The sequence below is a fragment of the Pogona vitticeps genome, chromosome 2 (genome assembly GCF_051106095.1).
Source record: "Pogona vitticeps strain Pit_001003342236 chromosome 2, PviZW2.1, whole genome shotgun sequence".
NCBI classification, from domain to species: Eukaryota; Metazoa; Chordata; class Lepidosauria; order Squamata; family Agamidae; genus Pogona; species Pogona vitticeps.
In genome coordinates, this window is record NC_135784.1 from 203,290,245 (window position 1) to 203,314,102 (window position 23,858).

General features: G+C 40.2%; 1 protein-coding gene across 3 annotated transcripts in view; it reads right to left on the bottom strand.

Annotated features, from left to right (window-relative positions):
* Nucleotides 1-2,729: 2,729 nt before the first annotated feature.
* Nucleotides 2,730-23,858, bottom strand: part of KCMF1 (potassium channel modulatory factor 1) — a 70,784-nt gene continuing 49,655 nt past the window's right edge. For all 3 annotated transcript variants that reach the window (XM_020801390.3, XM_072991956.2, XM_020801391.3), the window contains exons 3-7: nucleotides 22,724-22,863; nucleotides 12,032-12,133; nucleotides 11,064-11,238; nucleotides 10,161-10,443; nucleotides 2,730-4,835 (exon numbers count right to left, since the gene is read on the bottom strand). In XM_020801390.3, coding sequence (XP_020657049.1) covers nucleotides 4,574-4,835; nucleotides 10,161-10,443; nucleotides 11,064-11,238; nucleotides 12,032-12,133; nucleotides 22,724-22,863 — 962 coding nt within the window. In that variant the 3' untranslated portion in view covers nucleotides 2,730-4,573. The remainder of the gene's footprint in view (nucleotides 4,836-10,160; nucleotides 10,444-11,063; nucleotides 11,239-12,031; nucleotides 12,134-22,723; nucleotides 22,864-23,858) is intronic.

Here is a 23,858-nt window from a genome sequence, read left to right on the forward strand (position 1 = left end):
ATCAAACTGAATTACCATGAAAAATGTGGTACATAAATATACTTCAAAATAAATAAGAACTGCACCAAATGCAGTCTTTCTTTTAACCTGTGCCAAGATTAGAACATTTGTCTACAAGGTATTTTGCTCAGCATTCTGTCTGCAGAACTGTGCAGCATTGCAAAGGGTAAAATGCAGCTACTTAACATAAGTCAAATCTATAGGGATTTGATGAATCAGCTCCTTCATGAGTTTATTTTGTTGAAATAGGCCTAATCTAGTTCTGACTTACTAAATTGCAACTACAGTAGGCCCATTTGAATCAATGGCATTTATGGAGAAGTTGACTCATAAAATCCCCACAAATTCAATGGCCTACTCTATTTGTGGCCTATTATGCTAAACAGCAGGATTTCAGCCAGATTCTCAATTAATGCTTACACTTCTCATGAAATTGGTTCGATATAGCTGAAAATGGCATTTTATGGCAGATGCAGAAAAGTTATTTTGGTCTGGTTACTAAGTACAGAAAAATTAATCTACAAATTCCTCTAAATGTTTGCAAAACACACCAAACGCTACTACTGCCTTGGCGAGGGTGCACAGAGATGACTAAAATTGATGGAACTGTTAATTCTAAACCAAGTTATTCTTTGTAAACTTTGCAGGTAAAGATGCATCAACTTCACAACTCATAAACTAACAGCAGCATATGAGGTCCATTTTACTGTTTTATGGAAGCACTGGCCAGAATCCAATTTTAAAATTGTGCAGGCATAAATTCTTTTGTGTAAATTTGAGCAGCAACTTGTCACCATTTAAGTCGTTGGCACAGGCATTGTTATGCACCAGGTAACAAATTGTGTGTGACAGCAAATACCTAAATTTCTATTGTGCTGATTTGCTGCCAATGGACTTAAACTGGCAGGAGCAAGTTATGGGATGTTGGTCATTTTAAATCCAAGCCACCTTGGGTTCTTTTTAAGAAGGCAGGATAAAAATATTTTAAATACAATGTAATAGCTGTATAGTACTGTTGCACACATGTATTATCTATGTGCCACTAAAGTACAGTGAAGCTCGACTTAGCTGTAACTAAACACTACTGAAATAAGGTACTTGAGATCCTGTGCAAGGTTGCAGCTAGTCTTCAATGGGAAGTTTTTAAAACAATGAATAGTAGGAGGTGAACTGTCATTTAAAAAGTGTGTGATTGTTCCCATTTATAAAGCAACAGTCCTTGTAAATACTAACTGGATTTCTTTCATATTTCTTTCATCCTCTGAAAACAAAGTATAGCCTTGTAAATAAAAACTGTCTCTAAAATACTCCAGGGATGTAAAGCTGTACTATCAGTTCACCCCTGATCATCAGTATTAATCATATTACTGGGTTCCTCTCCACCACAAGATTTAGGCTGAGAACAATAGGTTGATGTAAACATGAAGTGTCAATACAAAATCAAAAAGCAGCACAAACGGGGTGATGATTATTTCCCTTAGATCAAGCCAAAGATTCATGATGAAGGGTTAGGTAAAAGCAATAGTGGTGATATCACTGTCATATACAAGTTAAGTTCTTCTTTACCTGGTGCCTTTCAGACACTCTGAAAAACATAGTAATTTATCTCGAACTCTCACAATATCCACAGCAGACCCACCAACCAGCTATGTGGCAAAGTGAGTGTCTCAGCCTTACTGTCATTTTTATACATGAGTTCCATCATGTATTTCGTATCCTACTGCTGTTAAATAGCTCAAAGCCAGGCTAATTACCTGTAGCATTACTAGGATTAAATTCTGGCTACTGCAATAATGTACTGCAAACTGAGCTTCTCGGCAGCAAATACTCTCTTACTTAAATGAGAATACAGCCTGGAAAAACTTTCTAACAGACCTATTCCTGCCTTCAGGAAGTAGGTTTAATATACTAGATGGCCAGTTGATAGCTTGCATACAGTTGCCCCATATAGACATGAGGTGGCATAGCATCATGACTCCATTCTCTCAAAATGTGCCCTAATGCAAGGTAATTTAAGGTTGAGGCTATTACACTTACACACAAGTACTGTACCTGCCCTGCATCATCACCCGAGATCCTTCTGAGGTTAAGCAAGCAGTAGCTGCTCTAGTTATACTACCTGAACCCCAAAACCTCTATGTTCCTACAGAGAAGACAACCTAGGGCTCACAACTACAGCTCTTGCTTGGTATCAGAAGTCAAGCCTTTCTCACCATCAGCTGAAACCAGTTTGAAAGTTTTGCTGTGATGGGTTGTCTGCTTTTATTACTTCTTAATCCTGCTGCTAAATGCATTGTCATTTTTTAAAAACTAATGGTTAGAAATCCAGGCAGTACTGTAAACTCCCATCTCCACTACTAAAAATCTTACCTTTGGACCCTAGAGATTCATGACTCCTCAGGTTTCTGATTCTAGGCAGCCAGCCATCTCACAGGATTCTAGTGCAAGTACAGACTAGAGATCCGTACATTGCACATTATGTCTTAGTCCTACAACATCCTTTATCAGTCAGCAAGTACGTCTGGCTAATTTCTCCAAAGCATCTGGTTAGGACTGCAGGCATTTATTCTTCAATACATTTTTACAATCCACAAGTATGTTTTGAAAGTAGAACAAGGAACAGGCCTCCAACGTATCAAATGTACAGCTCATTAAAACATAACTGAAAAGAATGCCTGTCGTCAATTTGTCTGCATAACACACCAACAACAAAGAAGAATCAACTGAACAACAGTCTTGAAAATGCTTTATTGAACTGTGTGTCTTATTGTAATGTGCAGGTGTGTTTGAAAAGACTACAGCTTGAAAACTGGTTTTGAAAATCCTCAGCAATTTAAAAAAAAAATCCCTACCAGGGTCAAACTCCAGAAATAACCAGAGGGCTGGCATAGAATTCCCACGCACACACCTTAGAACATTCTGTTGCAGAGACTAAAAAGAAAAAAAAATCTAGTACTGTATTTTTAAATAGAAATAAATGGAGTAAGAAACTAAAAGCTGCAGGTGGGTTGTTCAATCATTTTAGATTAACATCCATGTCAGAGCTCTACTTAAACCCCACCCTGTTGTTCAAGTCTGAACTTTTATTCTAAGATGCTTGTAATGTGTCAGAAGTGGAAGGGTACAGACATAAAACAGGGGTGAAGATAGTGAGAGAACCCGAGAGAAACATGATTATGGTCTAAGCCTAGTTTAGATTTAATCAGAAGCTGTGTGCAATTTTGTCTTTATAGTCTAACTTTACATTCCCTTCCCCACCACCCCATCCCCAAAAACAAAACCCCCCTTGTCCCTGCCTTGGGGCTATTATGAAAGTCTATGCACAAAAACACTGTACATTTTTATACATACAGGATTAATAGTATAGGCATGTAGGTGGCATGATTCAATTAAAAGGCTTTTTACTTTTTTAATGCCGGAAAAAAAATCAAGAAGAAATAATAAATAAAAAGGTGCTAAAGTTAGCATTAAGAATGCAGTCGTAATATATTGATAAAAGTTTGGGATATCGCCTCCTTAAGCTCTCCTGATACTGACAAGTCTCTGCAAACTAGGAAGCAAATACATAAATAACTCAAAAACATATGATTGAGATTGTGAAGGTTTTAAAACTAAGACAACATAATCCAGGTTAACGTTTGTTTTCTTTTAAGACAATGTATAAATGAATCATCTACACCTGAATAAAACATGTTTAACAGTTTCAAAGTTTTCTTTAACAACCACAAAAAGAAAAAACTTTAAACAAAGTTGAACAAGTATTTTGATTATAGGGCACACAAAAGCCCCCTTTGCCAGAAAGTTTTGGCAGTGGCCTTACTTTTGTGTCTCCTAGAGATGCATAAAAAGCAGGCTGGAAACTTATGTGGATGTGTGATGGTTAAAGAGAGCAACATAAGGGTCACACCGAGCAAAACGCCACACCCTGGAAATGACAAGCTGTCCCACTGCAGAGCTTGAAAAATGTGCAAAAAGCACATACAACAAGGTGGTTCAGACAGAATAACATTATTCAAAAGCTACTTGATGGTCACACACTGCTTAGTGAGCACTAACCTCTTCGTCTTGTAACCTTTGAATAATGGGAAAGCTTTCTGGGGGGAAGAGGGAGTTGTTTATAGTTTTACTCCTTGTATTTAAATTTTTTAAATGACAAGGTCACTAAAACTCATGCACGCTGCAAAAAACCTCATGCAGTAAAGGTAAACCATCCAAGCAGTTTTTATTCATTAATATTCATAAATACACACAGCAGCTTCATTAGAGATTTCATTTTTTTTCCTCTTCAGTTTGAATGTGGAGTATTAGGAGAGCCTTTTGCATGTCAAAAGTACAGGGCACAGAGGAGTCCCCTCTGCACTGAAACCTACATTTACCTGCTAGAAGTAAAAATTATTTTTAAGTGGAAATGATTATCATATATATCTTTTTCTCTCTCTTCCTTTGAATGTACACAATGTAACAAGAGTGACAGACCTGAAATTACAATCACCAAAACAAACCCAAGATAGTTGTTGTCCACTTTCATTGGCAAATACAGCACAGAGGACATTGTCTGCGAAGTGGGATGTCATCAAAGAGGAGGTGGAGGAGGCTCGTTTCCTTTATTACTCTCTTTTAAATTTAGATTTTCTAAAGCAACATCTAAAGGCATAATATCTACACAGCCCATAGCACCAAAATCGGCCACCTCCCCACGCTCATCCTCATCAGAGGAAGAACTTTCTTCCCGCATCAAAGTGGACAGTAGAAGCTCTTGGACGAACAGGCTGCGATCCGCCCGCTCACTCTCCATTGACTGACGCTCAGCTTCAGACATCTTGGGATCATTCAACCTGCCAAAAAGGGGAGACAGAACAAACACTAGTTGAAAAAAAAATCAAACAGTCAGAGACACCAAGTGCATTCCATGGGCAGGAACTCCTATTTGCCTCCCCACCAACCACCCTCCCTAGCATCTACCTTTGGAAAGAAGACTAGCAACGGTACTAATGTGACAGAAAAGCAGAAGTGGCTATCTATCCTTCATTGCTCATCTCTAACATTCCTAAACCTCCACAGCTGATAAGTTGTTGTCTCAGTATTTTTGTCGTCTTCCCATCAAATCACTGCCACAAAGTTCTCAGTTTACCACGTGGAAATACAGCTTCTGCAGCTGTATTAATAAGAGGGACTGCAGCTCAGTAGCTGAGGCTGCGCACATATTCTGCAAGAGTGCTTCTGGTTTGAACTCAGGCAATCCCAATTAAAGGACAACAGAGAAGGAAAAGGCCACCCTCCCCCTGCCACATGGGGAGAATCACTATCACCGGGGAGGGGGGGGGCTACCAAACTGTCTCAGTAGAAGCCAGCTACCTCTTCATCATTTGTCCAAGATATTCTGACAACAAACTTAAAATGTACAGTGGTGCCTCGCATTACGATCGCTTCGTTTAATGACAAAAGCGCATTGCGATGAACTTTTTGCGATCGCAAAACGATGTTTCCTATGGGGGAATTTCGCTTTGTGATGATCAGTTCCCTGCTTCGGGAACCAATTCTTCACAAAACGATGATTTTCCAATAGCTGATCGGCGGTTTCAAAATGGCCGCTGGGTAAATAAAATGGCTCCCCGCTGTGTTTAGGGACGGATTCCTTGCAAGACAGGCAGCAAAAATGGCCGCCCTATGGAGGATCTTCGCTGGATGGTGAGTTTTAAGCCCATCGGAACGCCTTAAGCAGGTTTTAATGCGTTTCTATGGGCTTTTTAATTTCACTTTACGATGCTTTCGTTCTACAGCGATTTCGCTGGAACGAATTAACATCGTAATGTGAGGCACCACTGTGTGTTTATTTGAACTCTGTACTCACTGTTATATGCAAAAACATCTCCTTAGCACTGAAAACAGTAAATTCTCATGCAGAATCTTGTGGCACTTTAAAATTTATTATGGCACGAATGTTCATGTTTTGAAATCCTCTTTTAAAAAATGTGCCTATTTTCTAAGACAAGAAATGTGCCTATAAATGTTCATGTTTTGAAATCCTCTTTTTAAAAAATGTGCCTATTTTCTAAGACAAGAAATGTGCCTATTTTCTAAGACATACTGTAAATAGGGTGTATGTGTGTGTGTGCCTAATCCCAATAAAATGCAAGAACGACAACCAGTGACAACTTAAAAGATTGAATGTTGCTATTCTTTAATGATTAAAATAAGTGTCAACAACTGAACTTGAAGACACAAATCCTAGCTGGTAAATATCCTCCTACCACTAGACATGGTAAGATATAGAACAAGGAAGTTCTAGCAAGGGTAGGAACCCACTACCTCAATTCAAATCAGAATTATGTCAATCTTCAAGAATGTATTCGCGAAGGCTTTCACGGCTGGGATCTTCTTCAGAGGACAGCACCAGAGCACAGAGTGCTGTCCTCTGAAGATGCCGGCCACAGAGACTGGCGAAACGTTACGAAGAACAACCTTCAGAACACGGCCAAAGAGCCCGAAAAACCCACAACAACCAATCTTCAAGAAGTTTTAATTCTGTATTCTATACCTTTAAAGCTCTTTTTTGAAGAAGAAGAAGAAGAAGAAGAAGAAGAAGAAAGAAGAAAGAAGAAAGAAGGAAGAAGGAAGAAGGAAGGAAGAAGGAAGAAGGAAGAAGGAAGAAGGAGAAGAAGAAGAAGAAGAAGAAGAAGAAGAAGCCTAACCTCTGTGAAAGTAAATATTCTCACACTGGTTTCTGAGACTGCCATTCTCACATTGCCATTTCTGACACCAGAATTAAGCCCACTTAAGTCTTTTCAAATCCCTTATGAATACACAGTGGAAGTAAAGAACAGATTTAAGGAACTCGATTTGGGGGACAGAGTGAGTGCCTGAAGAACTCTGGATAGAGGCTCGTAACATTGTACAGGAGGCAGCAACAAAAACCATCCCAAAGAAAAGGAAATGCAAGAAAGCAAAGTGGCTGTCCAACGAGGCCTTAGAAATAGCAGAGAGGAGAAAGGAAACAAAATAAAAGGGAGATAGGGAAAGTTACAGAAAATGGCATGCAGACTTCCAAAGAATAGCAAGGAGAGACAAGAGGGCCTTCTTAAATGAACAATGCAAAGAAACAAAGGAAAATAACAGAAAAGGACAAATCAGAGCTGGATTCCTAAGGGGCAGAGGAACTAGAGACCAAATTGCTAACATGCGCTGGATTATGGAGAAAGCCAGAGAATTCCAGAAAAATATCTACTTCTGCTTCATTGATTATGCAAAAGCCTTTGACCGTGTGGACTACAGCAAAACTATGGCAAGTCCTTAAAGAAATGGGAGTGCCTGACCACCTTATCTATCTCCTGAGAAACCTATATGTGGGACAGGAAGCAACAGTTAGAACTGGATATGGAACAAATGATTGGTTCAAAATTGGGAAAGGAGTACGACAAGGCTGTATATTGTCTCCCTGCTTATTTAACTTATATGCAGAATACATCATGCGGAAGGCTGGACTGGAGGAATCCTAAACCGGAATTAAGATTGCCAGAAGAGATATCAACAACCTCCAATATGCAGATGATACTCTGATGGCAGAAAGTGAGGAGGAATTAAAGAACCTTGTAATGAGGGTGAAAGACGAGAGTGGAAAAAAACGGTCTGAAGCTCAACATCAAAAAAACTAAGATCATGGCCACTGGTCCCATCACCTCCTGGGAAATAGAAGGGGAAGATATGGAGACAGTGATAGATTTTACTTTCTTGGGCTCTATGATCACTGCAGATAGAGACAGCAGCCACAAAATTAAAAGATGCCTGCTTCTTGGGAGGAAAGCGATGACAAACCCTGACAGCATCTTAAAAAGCAGAGACATCACCTTGCCAAAAAAAAGTCAGAATAGTCAAAGCTATGGTTTTTCCAGTAACGATGTATGGAAATGAGAGCTGGACCATAAAGAAAGCTGACCACTGAAGAATTGATGCCTTTGAATGGTGGTGTTGGAGGAGGCTCTTGAGAGTCCCCTGGACTGCAAGGAGAACAAACCTATCCATTCTGAATGAAATCAACCCTGAATGCTCACTGGAAGGACAGATCCTGAAGCTGAGGCTCCAATACTTTGGCCATCTCATGAGAAGACAAGACTCCCTGGAAAAGATCCTGATGTTGGGAAAGTGTGACGGCAAGAGGAGAAGGGGACGACAGAGGATGAGATGGCTGGACAGTGTCACCGAATTTGAACAACTACGGGAGGCAGTGGAAGATAGGAGGGCCTGGCGTGCTCTGGTCCATGGGGTCACAAAGAGCTGGACACGACTAGACCACGACGAAGTGTTTTGTACAATCTGATTCATTTACCCTATTTTAAAAAGGCAGAATGGCACAAAGAGAGAAAGAGAGGCAAAAGTAGTATGTAGGGGGCAAATTTTGTTCTAACCCATCCATGAAAGTTCATGCCGTAATAAATGTGTTACATTTAATGAGTCAAAAGAGTCTTTCCTGGATTTTGTAGGTTTCAAATTGTCATTAACTGAAGCCTTCCCTCTACACTGAAATCATAAGGCATTAAAACCAGTATAGCCTTAGTATATTTCCCCATCTCTGAAGTTTTAGTTGTTGCAGCTTCTGGGATTCTGTTTTAAATTTACTTATTAAATTCTCTATACAAGCTGTTGATTATTTAAAAACATTGTTGCAACTTGTGACTAATGAATTCTGTTCTATTCTGAAATCCTGCACACAGGATAATTTCCAACAAAATTCACATGATCATTTATAAAGATTTTCAGTTTTATTCCAGACGCTCAGGTTATTTGTGATAAGTAATGCAGGATATATACCAATGCCAAATTTTGAATATAGAGAATATGAGCTACACGATAGGTAAACAGACATCTTACACAAAGAAGGAAGAAATCTTTTAAAACTTTCTTGGATCAAACATATAACAGATACTAGAACACAATCAACGAGTCTTTTTTATGACAAAATCACAATCTACTAAACATACTTTTTAAACTATTGCATATTAAAGGCAGGCATTGTGCTAAGTCCAACTGTTAGCCCCAATTAGAGTCGATTCGCTGGACCAAATTGTTGAAATCAACACTTGTTGAAACCTATTTAACAAAAGATGTAAAGAAAGAAGCTGAAGAGGCAATAACTGGGATTAATACTTTGGAGGTGGAGCTTTAATAAGAAAAATGATGGCAAAGGTTCTGATAGTATCACAGGAGGAATTATCCTTGACAACACATGGCAAAATATTTGAAACTACAAATGTACATCTTCTGTAAATTTGAGATGCTCTTCAACCCACCATTACTCACATGGTGTTTCTCCTTTAAAACAGATACATATGTTGTGTGTGTACCAGTGTGTATATTTGATAAAATGTATCTGAAGGAGCAGATCTCATGTTATTCAATCTGAACACTGTTGAAAAACAAAGTGCAGCAATGCACAATGGATAAGTCTCAAACTATTAGCGCTTTAAATCAGTGGTTCTTAACCTGGGTGATATCGCCCCACAGGGGGCGATTTTGTTTTTCAGGGGGGCGATGGAATGAAAAGGGGTGACGCGGGGCGAAGGCACAGAAGGGGAGCTATGGGGGGGGAAATGGAGCCGCCATGTCACTGCAGCCATTGAGGAAGTTATCATCGCCCCCCCTCCCCGCACTGCCAGATCCAAAGCAGCTGGTGCTGGCAGCAGATGTGGTGCCACCAGCGCCGCTGCTGCCATTGAGGAAGTTATCATCGCCCGCACTGCCGCCGTTGGGAGGGGGGGCAATGATAACTTCCTCAATGGCTCAAGGGGGTGTTTCTTTCAAAAAGGTTAAGAACCACTGCTTTAAATGATCTTTGGAGTGTTCAATAGTTTTGTTGATTTTCTTGCATATGTGAGATGGTATAAAATTTATGCTCAGCTGGTGGTCTTGGATTAAAGTTTAAGTCACATTTAAAAGCACTGTTCCCTCTCCACTTCTTTGGAACATAAAACCCAACTGTTTTCGGTAGTATGGAGAAATATAGTAACAGAAAATGTACAACCTACAAAAGTCTGGCTAAAAGGTAGCTGGTGAAAATAGTAAATGAACACCAGCTCACAAAGAAAAGTGCATCATGAGAATACACACAAAACTGAATACACAGAATCTTGAGAAGTAACTAGAATCCTCCTTTTACAATGAGTTACCTTGTAAGGAGGAATTGAGAGTTCTGGATAGCCTGCTGACTGTTTTCTGTGTTAGATGTGTTGGTTGTTGCTGTAGATTGTGTAATAGTGGTGGTGACGCTGCTAGTGTTGGTGCGCCTTGTTGCATTGCGCGCAGTCTCCAGTTGTTGCCGTGCCGCCTGTGCATGTTGTCGTTCTAACTGCAATTGCATCTGTAGCTGCTGTAACTGAGACGCGGAAGGGCCAGAAGAATTGAGCTGTCCCCCAGCAGAACGTCTCACACCAGACAACTGAGATAAAAGCTCTGCCAGTATAGAAGACAAACAACTGTGAGTTACACTGAAATCCACAGTAACAAACTGCACCCTCTATTGATATTATCATACATTTCTTATAGAATTCTGGTTCATTTGCTGCTCCCACTACTACTACATAAAACATTCCCTATCCTCATAAAAATTAAGGCCAACACATTGTTTCTTCTTTGAATGCTCCATACTAAATGAAGCAAGCAAAAATATATTTTAAACAAATCATGGTACTTGGAAACTGGATTATCTTGCAAGCTAGCAGTTGAGTAGAATTTTTGATCAGCGGAAATAATTCAACATCTATTATCACAAATGATCATTTGTGTCTAAAAACACAAACATACAGCTACCTATTCAATGCAAAATCCACATAGGGGAATGGTTATGATGTTGGCCTGTAAGTCCCATGGATGTTAACTAACACAACCAATGGTGAGGATTTATGAAAAATCCAGCCCAACATCTGGAGGACAATACATTCTCCCCTACAGTGCTGAGAGGAACAGATAAAATTTAAGTACCAAAATTCCTAGTTTTAGCAGAATAGCGTGCAACATGCTGGATTCAAAACAAACATGATCCCAGAAAACAAAGGAATAGCCACAAATCTTACCAGCTATAGGATCCATGGCTTCCCTATTGCTTGGAGAATACGAACTCTGCGAAGATGAAAACCCACCAGTGGAACTGCTAGTAAAGTGCATGTTTGATCTACGTGCGCGAGGGCCACCCAAGCCCCGGCCTGGGTGAAACATTCTACGTACATGCCGAACACCGCTGGATTCATCGTATCCGAACAGTTAAGGGAAAAAATGTCACCTTGCAGGGATATACAGAACTGTGGGGAAAAAATTCTAGCAACGTGAAAAAAAACGGACTTTTATGGAGCAGCTAAAATATTCTTCACATTTATTCGGTGAGTTCATTTTTAAGTTTATAAATCAAGAGAAAAACTGATGTAAGGCAGGCTTATGTAACATAAAATGAGCAGGAAAATATATTCCCACCTGCAAGACCATATTTCATGAGGAATTTCCTTTACCTCTCTCTATATATGTATCTGTGACAAAAGAGGTGGCCACATGCAACAGCCCAAGGAACATTTAGACCTTGCTTATGGTACTGCCATGTTGAGTTTTGTACTCACTGTTTTGCTCCTCCTCAATATGTGCCTTTCCATATAGCTGAAGCACAGCCTCACTAACAACCAACATTCCCTCTAATTTTCAGTCCTGCTGTGTGGGAGCCTCACCGGGTCTGCATGCAGGGGGCAGGGTTTAATTCAAAACCCAGAAGTAAACAGCCATCAACACCGGCTGCTGCTGTGCAGCCCTGACAGAGCTCTCCATATGCACACACCTAAGGGCATGAAATAACCCCAGCCACTACTAAAGATGTGCATTCTTTATTTTTAAGTTTGCAGGGTTTGGTGCAGTTAATACTAAGTGTTCAAATGCAGTTTTTCGGCAGATGTACCTAAAAAGAATGCTAAGAAAGATCCAACTGCCTCAGGATCGACACAGGTAACTATGAAATATATAAAGCCACAAGTCTTCTTTCTTCCTGCTTAGGAAAGGATATTAAATCTCTAGGAGCTCTATGTTCCAGTGTAAGATGAGCTGCAAAGTCATCTGTAACATGATTGGGATCTCCTCCAGGTAATGCTGCACATATTGGACAAATCTGAAATAATATAAGTCAGAAAGTCAGTTTCAGCCATTGTCTCCTATAACAAAATGGGACCATGTCTAGAGACCTCACATTAGAGAATACAATCTATTATCTCAAGTTAGTATAAGAAAAGAGAAGCCCTTCTTGAGTTCCATCCCTCAACTCATAATGATGAGAACAGAAAGCAAACCCCTCACTCCTCATTTTTTCATTTAAACCTTCCACTTTGTACAATACTGTTCACAAAGAGAAAGCTGCTGTCATGTCAGGCACCGTTTCTCTAGCAGTCCTAAAAGAGAAATAAGGAAGAGCAGGAATGATTAATATACAGTGGTGCCTCGCTTAGCGATCGCTCCGTTTTATGGAGAAATTGCTTAGTGATCGCTTTGCGATGTTTCCTATGGGGAAAATTCGCTTTGCGATGATCGCGGGGTACTGTAAAACCTGTATCTCATATGTAAAACCTTCTGGACCAGCCCTATTCAAAACATAATTCTTTTCATTGCCTATATGTAACATCACACTGCATATTTTTCCCCTATGGTTTTTTCTTCTATGACCCTTAAATCTCCACCATTGCATTATATGATACAGAACCATGGAGATTTCCCTAAAGTGCCAGCAGCAAAGTATTAGCAGCAAAAATAAAGAAGTAGGAGGGGAAAAATCACTATAAATATTCTGCAAAAATAGCTTTTGTTTCACAATATGCAATTGCATATCTGTTTCACAATATGCAATTTTGCACTAAAAATTAATTGTCCTAAGTAACATTTGCAACATGCTGGTTTCCTCCAATTCCTGAGAAAGCTCATATGTTTGCAAGTTTCTGGCAAAAAAAATGTCTACCTATCAAAGTTATTAATTTAATAAATTTATTAATCAGTTTCAACACTACCATGGTGAAAATTCAGTGTTTGCCATCAGTGTATTAGTGGAGGGGAAATGCATGGGGGACTTGGCTCCGGAGCTTTTTCCAAAGCAAAAACAATGACCTCATCTACAGAAGTGCTAGAATGACTGATCCATTAGAGGATGAAATATGAGGTCTTTAAGTTTTCCTACTATTTACAATTAGAATGAAAAAAAAATTGTCACATAGAAGCTTCTAGGCTCCTAACCTCACACTAATAGTTTAATTGGTAACACTTAACATTTGTATTACTAACCAAAAAGCTAAGTGGAGCATGCTGGCTGGGTGCAGATGATTAAAAACTCTGTGTGCTTTAAAAGCTTAACCTATAAACCAGGGGTCTCCAAAGTACATCCTGCGGGCCACATCTGGCCCGCCTTGCCTTTTTATCTGGTAGAATCATTTTTTTCCAGCCAAAAAAAAAAAAAAAAAAAAAAAAAAAAAAAAAAAAGCCAGGTTTAACACCTCTCACATTTACTCCAAACATCTGACTTCCTTATTCAGTGATCTCTCTGGAATTCCACTGAGTTACATAAACTCTATACAAAAATGAATACCTGATGAAAGAAAGACCTGCAGACTAGCTTGAGTGTCACCCTGAGAGAACAAGCAACTTTCTAACAAAGGCTGATTATGTTCCCAAACCAGAAACTAAAATGACAGGTTACCCACCTGTAATTGCAGTTCTTCGAGTGGACCTCTATGATTCACACCCTGGGTGATTTGTGCCTGCGCGGAGCCTCGTCGGAAGATTCTAGAGCTTCTGCAGTAGCAATGAACACATTAGAATATGCCCCTCCCCACCCGTATAAGTACCCTGGAACCAAGCGTCCCATTTCAGTTGTGTCAACCACTGCTTAATAGTAAACAATGACATGACAGAGGTGAAGACGGGTGGGATGTGTGAATCACAGAGGTCCACTTGAAGAACTACAATTACAGGTGGGTAACCTGTTCTTCTTCATGGCCTCTGTGAATCACATCCTGGGTGTCTAATAAGTTGTCTTGTCCAGAGGCAGGGTGTCATGCCAAGGCTAGAACAGCACGTCCAAATGCTGCATCAGACTTCTGCCGGGGGTTGAGTCTATAATGACGGATAAATGTGGACAGCTGTGCCCAAGTGGAAGAGGCACAGATGTCTGAAAGAGGTAGGCTGCGGAGAAAGGCCATAGAGGCTGCCACTGCCCTGGTGGAGTGAGGGCGAACCACTCTAGGGGCTGGTTGTCAAGCAAGTTGATAAGCCAATGAATGGTAGAGGCGACCCATCTGGAGATAGATTGGGAAGTCACCTGATGGCCTTTTGTAGGTAGCTGGTGGCTTATGAAGAAACAAATTACTGTCCAAAAGGTTGGGTATGTTGGAAATAAAAAGCAAGAGCTCTTCTGACATCTAATGTATGGAGTATTTTTATTGGTTTGAAGAAGGTGATGGAAAAAAATGAAGGAAGGACAATTGGCTGGGAAAGATGAAATTGAGAGACAATTTTGGGGAGGAAGGAAATGTCCATGAATAACTTCACCTTATTGGGGGGAAATTGTAGATAAGGGTTGTCATAGTGTAAAGCTGCCAATTCAATAGCTCGTCGAGCTGAGGTGATGGCTATGAGAAAAGCTGTTTTAAAGGGGAGGAGTTTTAAGTCAGTTGTAGCTAATGGCTCAAAAGGACCCTTGGTAAGCTGTTTCAAAACAAGAGTTAGTGACCACTGTGGAGAGGTAGGTCAAGTAATCGGGGAAGATATGAGAGAGACCTTTCAGAAATTGTTTAGTTCTTGGATGTTTGAAGAAGTTTGCTGCTGGAGAATTTTGAAGCTGGTATGATATTATTGCCGAAAAGTTGACTCTCAAGGATGAGACGGAGAGGCCCGTGAATCTGAGATATAGGAGGAAGCAGAGAACAGTGGAAAGTGATGGATTGATGGAGGATGATGAGATCTGGTAAAGGATTGAAATTTCTTCCATTTATACAGGTAGGCTATCCTTGTGGATGGTTTTTTTTGGCATGATGAAAAACCTTTATTAATGAGGGAGAATCCTCCACGCTGCCAGGTGCAGAACAGGTAAGTCCAGGTGTGGGACTTGGGAATTGTTCTGTGAGAGAAAGTGTGACAGGCGGAGGAGATGGTGAATGTCTGCTGAGAGACTGCAGAGAACTGTGAACCAAGTCTGTCTCAGCCACCAAGGGGCTATAATGATGGCATTGGTTTTATCTTGTAGACGGACGACAACTTTGTGGAGGAGAGGGAACGGCGGAAAAAGGTAGGTAAGAGTCTTTGGCCAATAGTCGACAAACATGTCTCCCTGGGAATATTTACCAGTGCCATGCACTTGGTGAACACTCTCGGAGCTGATTCAAGGTTGAATTGGAGTCTTTTGAATGCTTGTGATCCCAGTTAGAAACAAAGGAATTTTCTGTATGCGGGATGTATTGCAATATGAAAGTAGAAAGCTATTAGGTCTATGACGGCGAACCCGTCATTTTTTCGAAGTAAGGGAAAAAGTGATTCTAGAGTGACCATGTGGAATTTTGTGGTGATGAAGTAGTTGTTTAATAATCTTAAATCTAGAATAGGGTGAAGACCCCCATCTTTCTTGGGGGTGGTGAAATAGCAAGAGAAAACCCTGGTGTTGTTTTGATAGACGAGTTGTATGGCATCTTCTTGCAGGGGTTGTGACGGAGGAGAAACGACATGTGTTGTCGGAGGAAGTTTGAAGAAATGGACACAGTAGTTGTTTTTGATGATGGAGAGTACCCAGGAATCTGTGGTGATGGATTCCTATGCAGGTAAGTGTTTCCAGAGGGCAGGGTTGGTGGGGTGGGTGGTGATCTCAGTCAGAGGAACATCAAACATGGTGTTTGGGTTTCTGGTCATTCCGTCTAGCAGCAGGCTGTTGCCAGATTTTGTCTCTTTGGTTTTTGACGTATAGATTGTAAGAGGTTTGTTGTGGAGCGTATCAGTGTAATCTCTGGTATGAGTTATACAGTCATTTCCATTGATTCTGCTGAGGACATTGCTGGTAGGAAGGGTAAACTCCCCAACGTCTGGCTGCTGAACGTCCAAGCATCTTCGGCTAAGACGGCCAGTGGATTTGCAGATCAAGGGATTTAGCCATACAGATCAAGGGATTTAGCCATGCGAATCGTAAGTTGGGCATAGGTCCGGAAATCCTCTGCCAGTGATGGTGGGTCGGTATCGACAATGTCCAACTCTGAAGAGGTAAGTAATACCGATGGAGTCTGCGGCCAAGATCCATGGTCAGAGCCATTGAGGTCGTGTCTGGAGTCGATGGACTGTTGATCGACTTTGCTCTCAAGAGGCTGAGTTTCATAGTATTGCTGGTTAAGAGTCGGAAAAGATGAAGGTGGCATGTCCATGGACATATGTCGATGTCGAGGATCGTCAACATCAAAAGATGGTGATTGAGCTTTGACGGACCTCGATTGGTAGGGTTCGACCTCAGTGTTGTAATGGTGTCGGGGTCGATGACTTGGATTTACTGGAGAATGGGAACTGTGTTGATGTAATGGAATGGAGCGTCTGTCTATGGACCAGGATGGATATAGAGGATCGTCGATATCAGAGCCTGTGTCTCTGTGATGTTGAAATGGAGGTTGCTGATGTGATGGCACAGTAGTAGAATAAACGGATGCTGGCAATGCCGAGCGTGAAGAGTGATTTCCATCATCTATCGTAGTAGGAAAGTATCGGGAGGCTGGGGCTGCAAAAGCCTCATGTGTGGATGAAATCTGCTCGACGGTTTGAGGTTTTTTCAATACCAAGTGGGGGAGCAGGTTGAGGTATAGGTACCTCTCGGTGATGTGGCCGCTTCGACATTGATGGTTGTCAAGAGGTAGGCTGACTACTAGATGGTGTTATCAAACCAGGTAAAACACCTGGTCTACTAGTCAATGCGGTTTGTCGAGCAGAGCACTGGTCGGGGCAAATAGCAACCCGATGTGCATGCTGAGCATGGGTTTGAACCACATGCGATGAAGTGAGCTGTCGAGTTTGTTGATGTCAACTTTTCTGGTTAGGGATCGGTGGGTGATCCAAGGGCATTGAATATGGAACAATGTCGAGCTGTTTGGGAATCCTTGGGCGATGGAATAACTGAAGAATTGCTGGAAGGAATGGAAGGTTTTGGACTGGGAGGAGAGGATGTTAGTCAGTTGACTCTATCATCCCATTCTGGAGACTGAGAACAGGGTTGATGGGATGGAAGTCTGTCATCATCTGAGGGAAATCCGACCGAAATCGATTCAGAGAGTTGTTGTGGTGGGATGTCTGTAGGCTTAGACTATTTAGCTCGTTTAGGAGGAACAGGCTCCAGAGCTGGAGCAGTTTCAGTAGGTCTCTGACGTTTAGAAGTTGTTTTCGAAGTCAAGGTGTTTTGATTTGTGTGTCTTTGAGGTCTTAGACGATGCAGATGGAGAATCAGAATAAGCTGGTGTGGCCGACATACGTTGTTTCAATGATTCGGTAATGGCTTTTTCCATTACTTTGGTTTGGGAAGTGGCCCTACAGGGAGGTTGGGCCATTTGAACTGGTTGTAAAGATTGTTCCCAAAGTTGGAGTTTTAGCCTTGAGAGGCGAGATCGAAGAACTCCACGCTTAAAAATTTTGCAATAGGTACAGGAGGAAGTTTGATGTTGCTCTCCCAAACAGAAAAGGCACTTAGCATGTCTGTCAGAAAGTGGGATATTATTATCACAGACAACGCAGTGCTAAAACTGGCCCAAAGGGGCCATGAACAGGAGAAATATTTGAGGAGAAAAAGCAATGACTGAAGAGGGGGCTGCGGCTGGAGGCTGAGCGAGAGGAAAGGGGAAAAATCTCTGATGATAATGAGTTTAATCTAATAGTTTAAAAGAAAAAGATTGATAACAGGAAGTAATCAAGAATAAGCTCTCTTTCTCTTTTTTTCTCACAGAAGCAGAATTACGAGGCCCTCAACGGCGCAGTTGAAAGAAACTGAAACAGGACGCTTGGCAGCAAGGTACTTATACGAGTGGGGAGGGGCATATTCTAATGTGTTCATTGCTACTGCAGAAGCTCTAGAATTTTCCGATGAGGCTCCGCGCAGGCGCGAATCACCCAGGGTGTGATTTACAGAGGCCACAAAGAAGAACTGTGTTTCCTTGAACAAGTCGTGTCTGAGGGCCAGAGGACTGCTTGCCTACATCTGTAGACTCAGAGGATAAAAGTCTTATTTTTAGAGAATAATTTTGTTTTGTTTTTTAATGAAGTATCCTTTTAAGAACAGCATCGTGTTTGTGTAGCTATCTGAAAGGGAGCCACATATGTCACTTTGCCAACCTTGAAGAAAGTGGCAAAAGCACTGAAAAGGGTCCCTTTACTCAATATATGATAACATCAAATACACTTGATTTATGTAAAAGAATAAAAGAGGCAAAGATGCAACTTGAGATCAACCACTATTAAGCACAACACAACAGGTTATATAACAAAGCTCTGCAAAATAGGAGAGTTAGGCTTGTAAATTAATCATGTCCCCCACACATACACACGGTTAGTCACCTGCCAGAGGTTTCACTCTTCTGTTTTGTAACTCAGAAGAGGGATTGGAAAAGAAGGAACAAAGCATTACATCTCTCCTTTGCTAGCCCCTTTTAGGAGGAAAGAACAGGCCAGTAAAACATTTGCCAAGATATAGACAGGCTAGCAAAACATTTCACAGGCTCCCTGTGTCCTCTAGTTCCCCAGCTGGTTTCTATACTGAGGCTGAAATCCTGTTATGTAAATGGACTAACTTTTAGGCTCCCACTGTGATAACTTAAGAAATCTATGTTGGCATTAACTACTGCATGCTGAGTCACACGACTCAGCATCCATGACTACCAAGATTTCTTAACTTATAGCAATTCAAGTCTGAAAGTGATGTCGTCTGTGTAACTACACAACAGAACTTCAGCCTGAGTGTGCCTACTAGACATGCAGCATAAAACGCAGAGAGCCTGGCAGTGAAAGCACAGCTCCTACTATCATTTCATCACCAGCCTACTGCATTTCTATGTTGGATATGCAGACACTCAACCACTGCACATCTAGCACAGAGATACGGACAGCTGGTGAAAGAGGAAAGGACTGCTTTTTTCTGCCACCAATCCTTCCATGATTCCTATGACTTCTTGCACCATTCTTGTCTTTCAAGAATGGAAGGAAAACACAAAGATGTTATATGATTAGGCAGAATGCACACTGGTTAATTTAGATTTGTCTTCCAATAATTCTGGTGCTGAATTATGCAACAGCTTTACGGTACACCTACATATGTAAGTCAGTCAACTCTGAATCATCACATCAGAATGACACCTATGCAAGAAGATTCATCCATCACATCACTAATTTGTGCAGCAAACCTGAAAAGTGCCAATTTTAAGAAGCTTCTGCAAGTGCTCTGATCGTAGATATGTAGCAATTTAATTGCCCCTTCACTTCTTCTTTGCCCCTTTTCACATTTTCCCTTGCTGTCTGCCTGTCCCAAATCACAAAGGACAGAAGTTTGAAGCAAGGGGAAGAAACTCTGTGACTGCGTGCTAGTATCCTACCACCCCTGCAAAGGCTGAGGCAGGTAATAATCTTCTCTGGAACAACCCACTGGAGTACATCAGGACCACCTTATGCAAGAACACCACCAGGGATACCAGGGAGAACACAGCACTTGTCTAAGCACAAAGGTGGCATCTATCAAGCACTGCTGCCACCCAGTGGAGTCAGTCAGAATCACATTATAGTACTGATCAATAGGACTGCAAGCTGTAACTACTGAATTATTCCATTAAAGTATTACTTGACTGATCCAAATGAACAACCTTTAACTGATGGAGCTGTAGGATAAGAGTATACATGTTTAGTCTATTTTAGTTCTGCTGCCATTTTATTAATTTTACATATTGGCAAGTTGTTTTGCACAGCATTTCTTGTATTAGCTTTTTTCCCCCAAAGTAGTGGGTGATATACCTCGATTTCTTTTGTTTGGAGTCTGTTTTTTGAGTAGCACCAATTTGCGTATTGTAAAATGAATATTGTATTATGCTTTGTGGAAACAAATATGTCATGTGGAGAGGTCAAACCAAATCACAGTCTTGCCCTGAGCTTCCTGGCCATATATGTATGTGGGCCTCATCAGTTTTACATCAACAAAATAGGTGCTCAACCAGAAAACTGGACTTTAAAAAGCAGTTTTGTGTTTAGAAGTTCAGATTCCATCTCTACCATATATGTTCCTGTTAATGAGGAACTCACATTTCTGTTAGTCTCACTAATCTGCCTTCAGGCAAACTGGTACTGCACGTCCATTTTTGTAAGAATATTCATAACATTTATAATTTCAAATGTGTCCAAAAGGTACTGCAGAAATCAATATGGCATCAGCAGAAGTATGTCTAATTTCACCAGCTGTTTATTGCATCAATAAGCATGTGAAACCAGAAGCTGTTCACTTGAATTTCCAAAAAGCTTTTGATGAAAAACTTTTCAGTTCAATCTCCTGATCACAATATTTAGCAGAAGAAAAGAGGTGCTCTAATATATTAGTAATTTTTAAAGAACAAAAAGCAGAGAATAGAAATAAATTGGCTGTTTTTGCAACTGGAAGTTGTGATTTTTACCTTATTCATATGTGATTGGGAGTTAAGGGTGAGGAGTAGGCTGGGGCTAAATGTGCTAACAATGATTAAAAGACAAGAGTATAAAGAAAGAGCTTCTCCAAACAGGAGAATAAGCCTTTACACACAGTTCAGTCTATGTAAGTGAGACACACAAACAAAATAGGATACACACACACGTACACAAAATCTAACTTCACATATATCCTGATTGCGTCTCACCTCTATCTGACTGCGAAGAAATGGGATCTTGGGGTTACAATGGACAAGTTAAGAAAAACATCAATCCAATGTGTGGTTGTTGAGGAAAAGGCAAATCCCATGCTTGAGTTAGTTAGGAAAAAGATCAAAAATTAAAAAATGACAAAACTATGTCTTTTTCAAATCTGTGATCACACTGGGAATGTTGTTCAGAATTCTAATCACCTTCCCTCAAAAAGAATATTGTAGGAGCCAGAAAAGCTGAAGAAAACAGCAACCAACCTTGGTCAAGAAGCTGGAGTAACTCTCATATGAACTCAGGCTCTTAGGCTTAGTGGGGGAAAGGATCAGGGCAATGTTAGAGGTGTGTAAAACTATTCATAGTGTGGAGATAACAGATACGTAGGGAGCTTTTCAAGGTGTAAAAAGAAGTATATCCTTCGACAGTAGACTGGCAGAATTTGCTACAGAAGATAGTGATGGTCACAGGACACCAGTCTGAATATTGTTTAAAAGGGGATTAGTCAAATATGTGCAAGATAAGACTATCAAACACCTACTATTCACAATGGTTATATACCGACTCCTCTATCAGAAGCAATATGCTAGGAAACATATGTGAGAGATAGCTAATGCTTTCTTGCTCTGCTTGTGGTTTTCTAAGGCATTTAGTTTTGTCAGAATGTGAACAGACAGCTGGATTAGATAGGTCTCTCATCTGATCTTTATGGTAAAATCAGTATCAGGGACAAACAAATGGTTGCATTTATTAAAGTTACCTTCAGTATCTCACGTCAATGCCCATACAGAGGTTTTGATAATGTGCACATTTAGTTACATGCCTTCAATTCTTTTTAAAAAAACCTATAAATTAGGCATTCTTTGTCTACTGATCAGTTCTAGCACCAAATGATTTATTTGAGAACTGCATTTCAAGAGGTATCCCTGAAAATCATTATTCTCCTACTACTCAGTTGTTTACAGGCCAATACACTCACAGTAATTGTGAATAATGACAGACAGCTGTAATTATTATGCTCACTGGTGACACAAACACTTGTTATTATATCACTGCCTTGATTAAGGTAAAGGTGGATCACACCCTTCTATGTCCAATAGATAGAACACAGATCATACTGTAAACAAAGCATATTAAGGCCAGAGAACTGAAACCTCTTGTCAATGCCCATCCTCACACAAGAAATAATAAACAAAACATTTAAAAACAGTTTCATTCCTTATATACCCTATGCTATGCAGCTAGTATACTGTATACAACTGTTAAGACTGTAAACTACAGCCCAGAAAATATCATGTAAATCTATAGAGAGGCTGAACTCAGCTTTAGATAGATAACTATTCTACATCATCACCATCTGTGATTCTATCTATCATACAGGATTGTTGTAACAGTTAGGGATAGCACACATGAAACTCTCTGAAGCCCAAATATTTTTGTACTACTACTTCTAATATTCTAGATAATATATATTTTATTCTAAACCATGACTGTAGGAAATGGTCCTCAGATAAACACACATACAGCCAAATCTGCCTCCAGACCAATTTGGAGATAATTCAAGACAATGATAATAATTTTCGCTCATGAAAACCATATGATCCCACATGTATATACATATACAAAAAGAGGGTCGCTGTCAGGATCCTGTTATTAAGGTTTTTATTACTCTCAGAAGAGGTGGAGATGGGGGTCTGCAAGGAGGATTATCAATAAAAGCAGATTCAGCAATCCTAAACATAACATGTGTGAATGGGTATTCAAATTTCTGAAAAGTATCATGGACCACATTTCAAGACTTGGGATATTGCTAGTGTTAGTCAGAAGCAAGCTTGGTGCTTACCACTTCTGTTGATGTTTCTGCATGTTCTGAAGTAACATGTTCTTGAAGAGATGTTTCCGTATAACCCATTTTTCCACAATAAGGACAAGTAAAAGATTGTGGTTGCTCTACAGAGAAAGCTTCTCCACCATAGTACAAATCTGGAAAAAAGAAAGTATATCAAGAATCCATTCACTAATAATTATCAAGGCTATAATCATAGGAAACAGAAATATTTTCTCTTTAAATTAGGTGTATGATACCAGTCTAAATTACAACAATTACTAGAGCTGTTGTCTAGAACATCTGGAAGTCACCATGATGTTCCTCTTGTTAAATTCAGCATTTATTGTATTGTACTCTATCTTAAAAAAAAAAATCCAGAGTGTAGAGCAATTTCTATCCCACTCTTGTATTCTGCAAAAAGTAATCCTAATAATACTTTGCTTTAAAAAAAGCTAATGTTAGGATCTTTCCATGCCTACTATAGCTGAAACATTACCAGAGTTAGCATCTATTTCAGCATCTTGAAAAAAATAACATACATTACCACCTCTTCAAACAAGAAAAGCTCAACCCTTGGCAACATACTGTAGTTTTCTTCCACCTGCATATCCTTCTTTCTACAAGTGGAGTTTATACAACCTGACTCCTGAGAACATGACCATGTTTAAACAAAAGAAAACAAAGGAAAAGCAACATATAAGCTGAAAAACAAATGTTTTTTAAGCAGCAACTAGCGCGGAAGTCTTGATAATACATTAACTAACAACAAAATATTAGGAATAAAGTCTTGCTTGCATTTTTTTGTACAGTAAGCACTTCACTGAAAGCAAAAGTTTCTTTGCTCCTGCACAAGTCCCACATAGAAATGACTGTACATTGTTCAGCAGCAACACACTTGATAGATAAGCCTGAAGATAAGGCCTGCCACAACCTCCACTGGACTGAGTAGGTTAGCTCTGGGAACATGTGCAACACCCGGCTCTTAACTATACTAAAGTAGTTTATCAAGAACAGCAAACACATTTCTTAAGTACTGTCCTATTCTATGGACCCTGGCAGTAGTCTGTATTTTATGTCATAAAGCATCATTTGTGACTATTCTTAGTACTATATGCATAGCAGTGTTGAAAGAATGTTGCTGCTGCTGCTG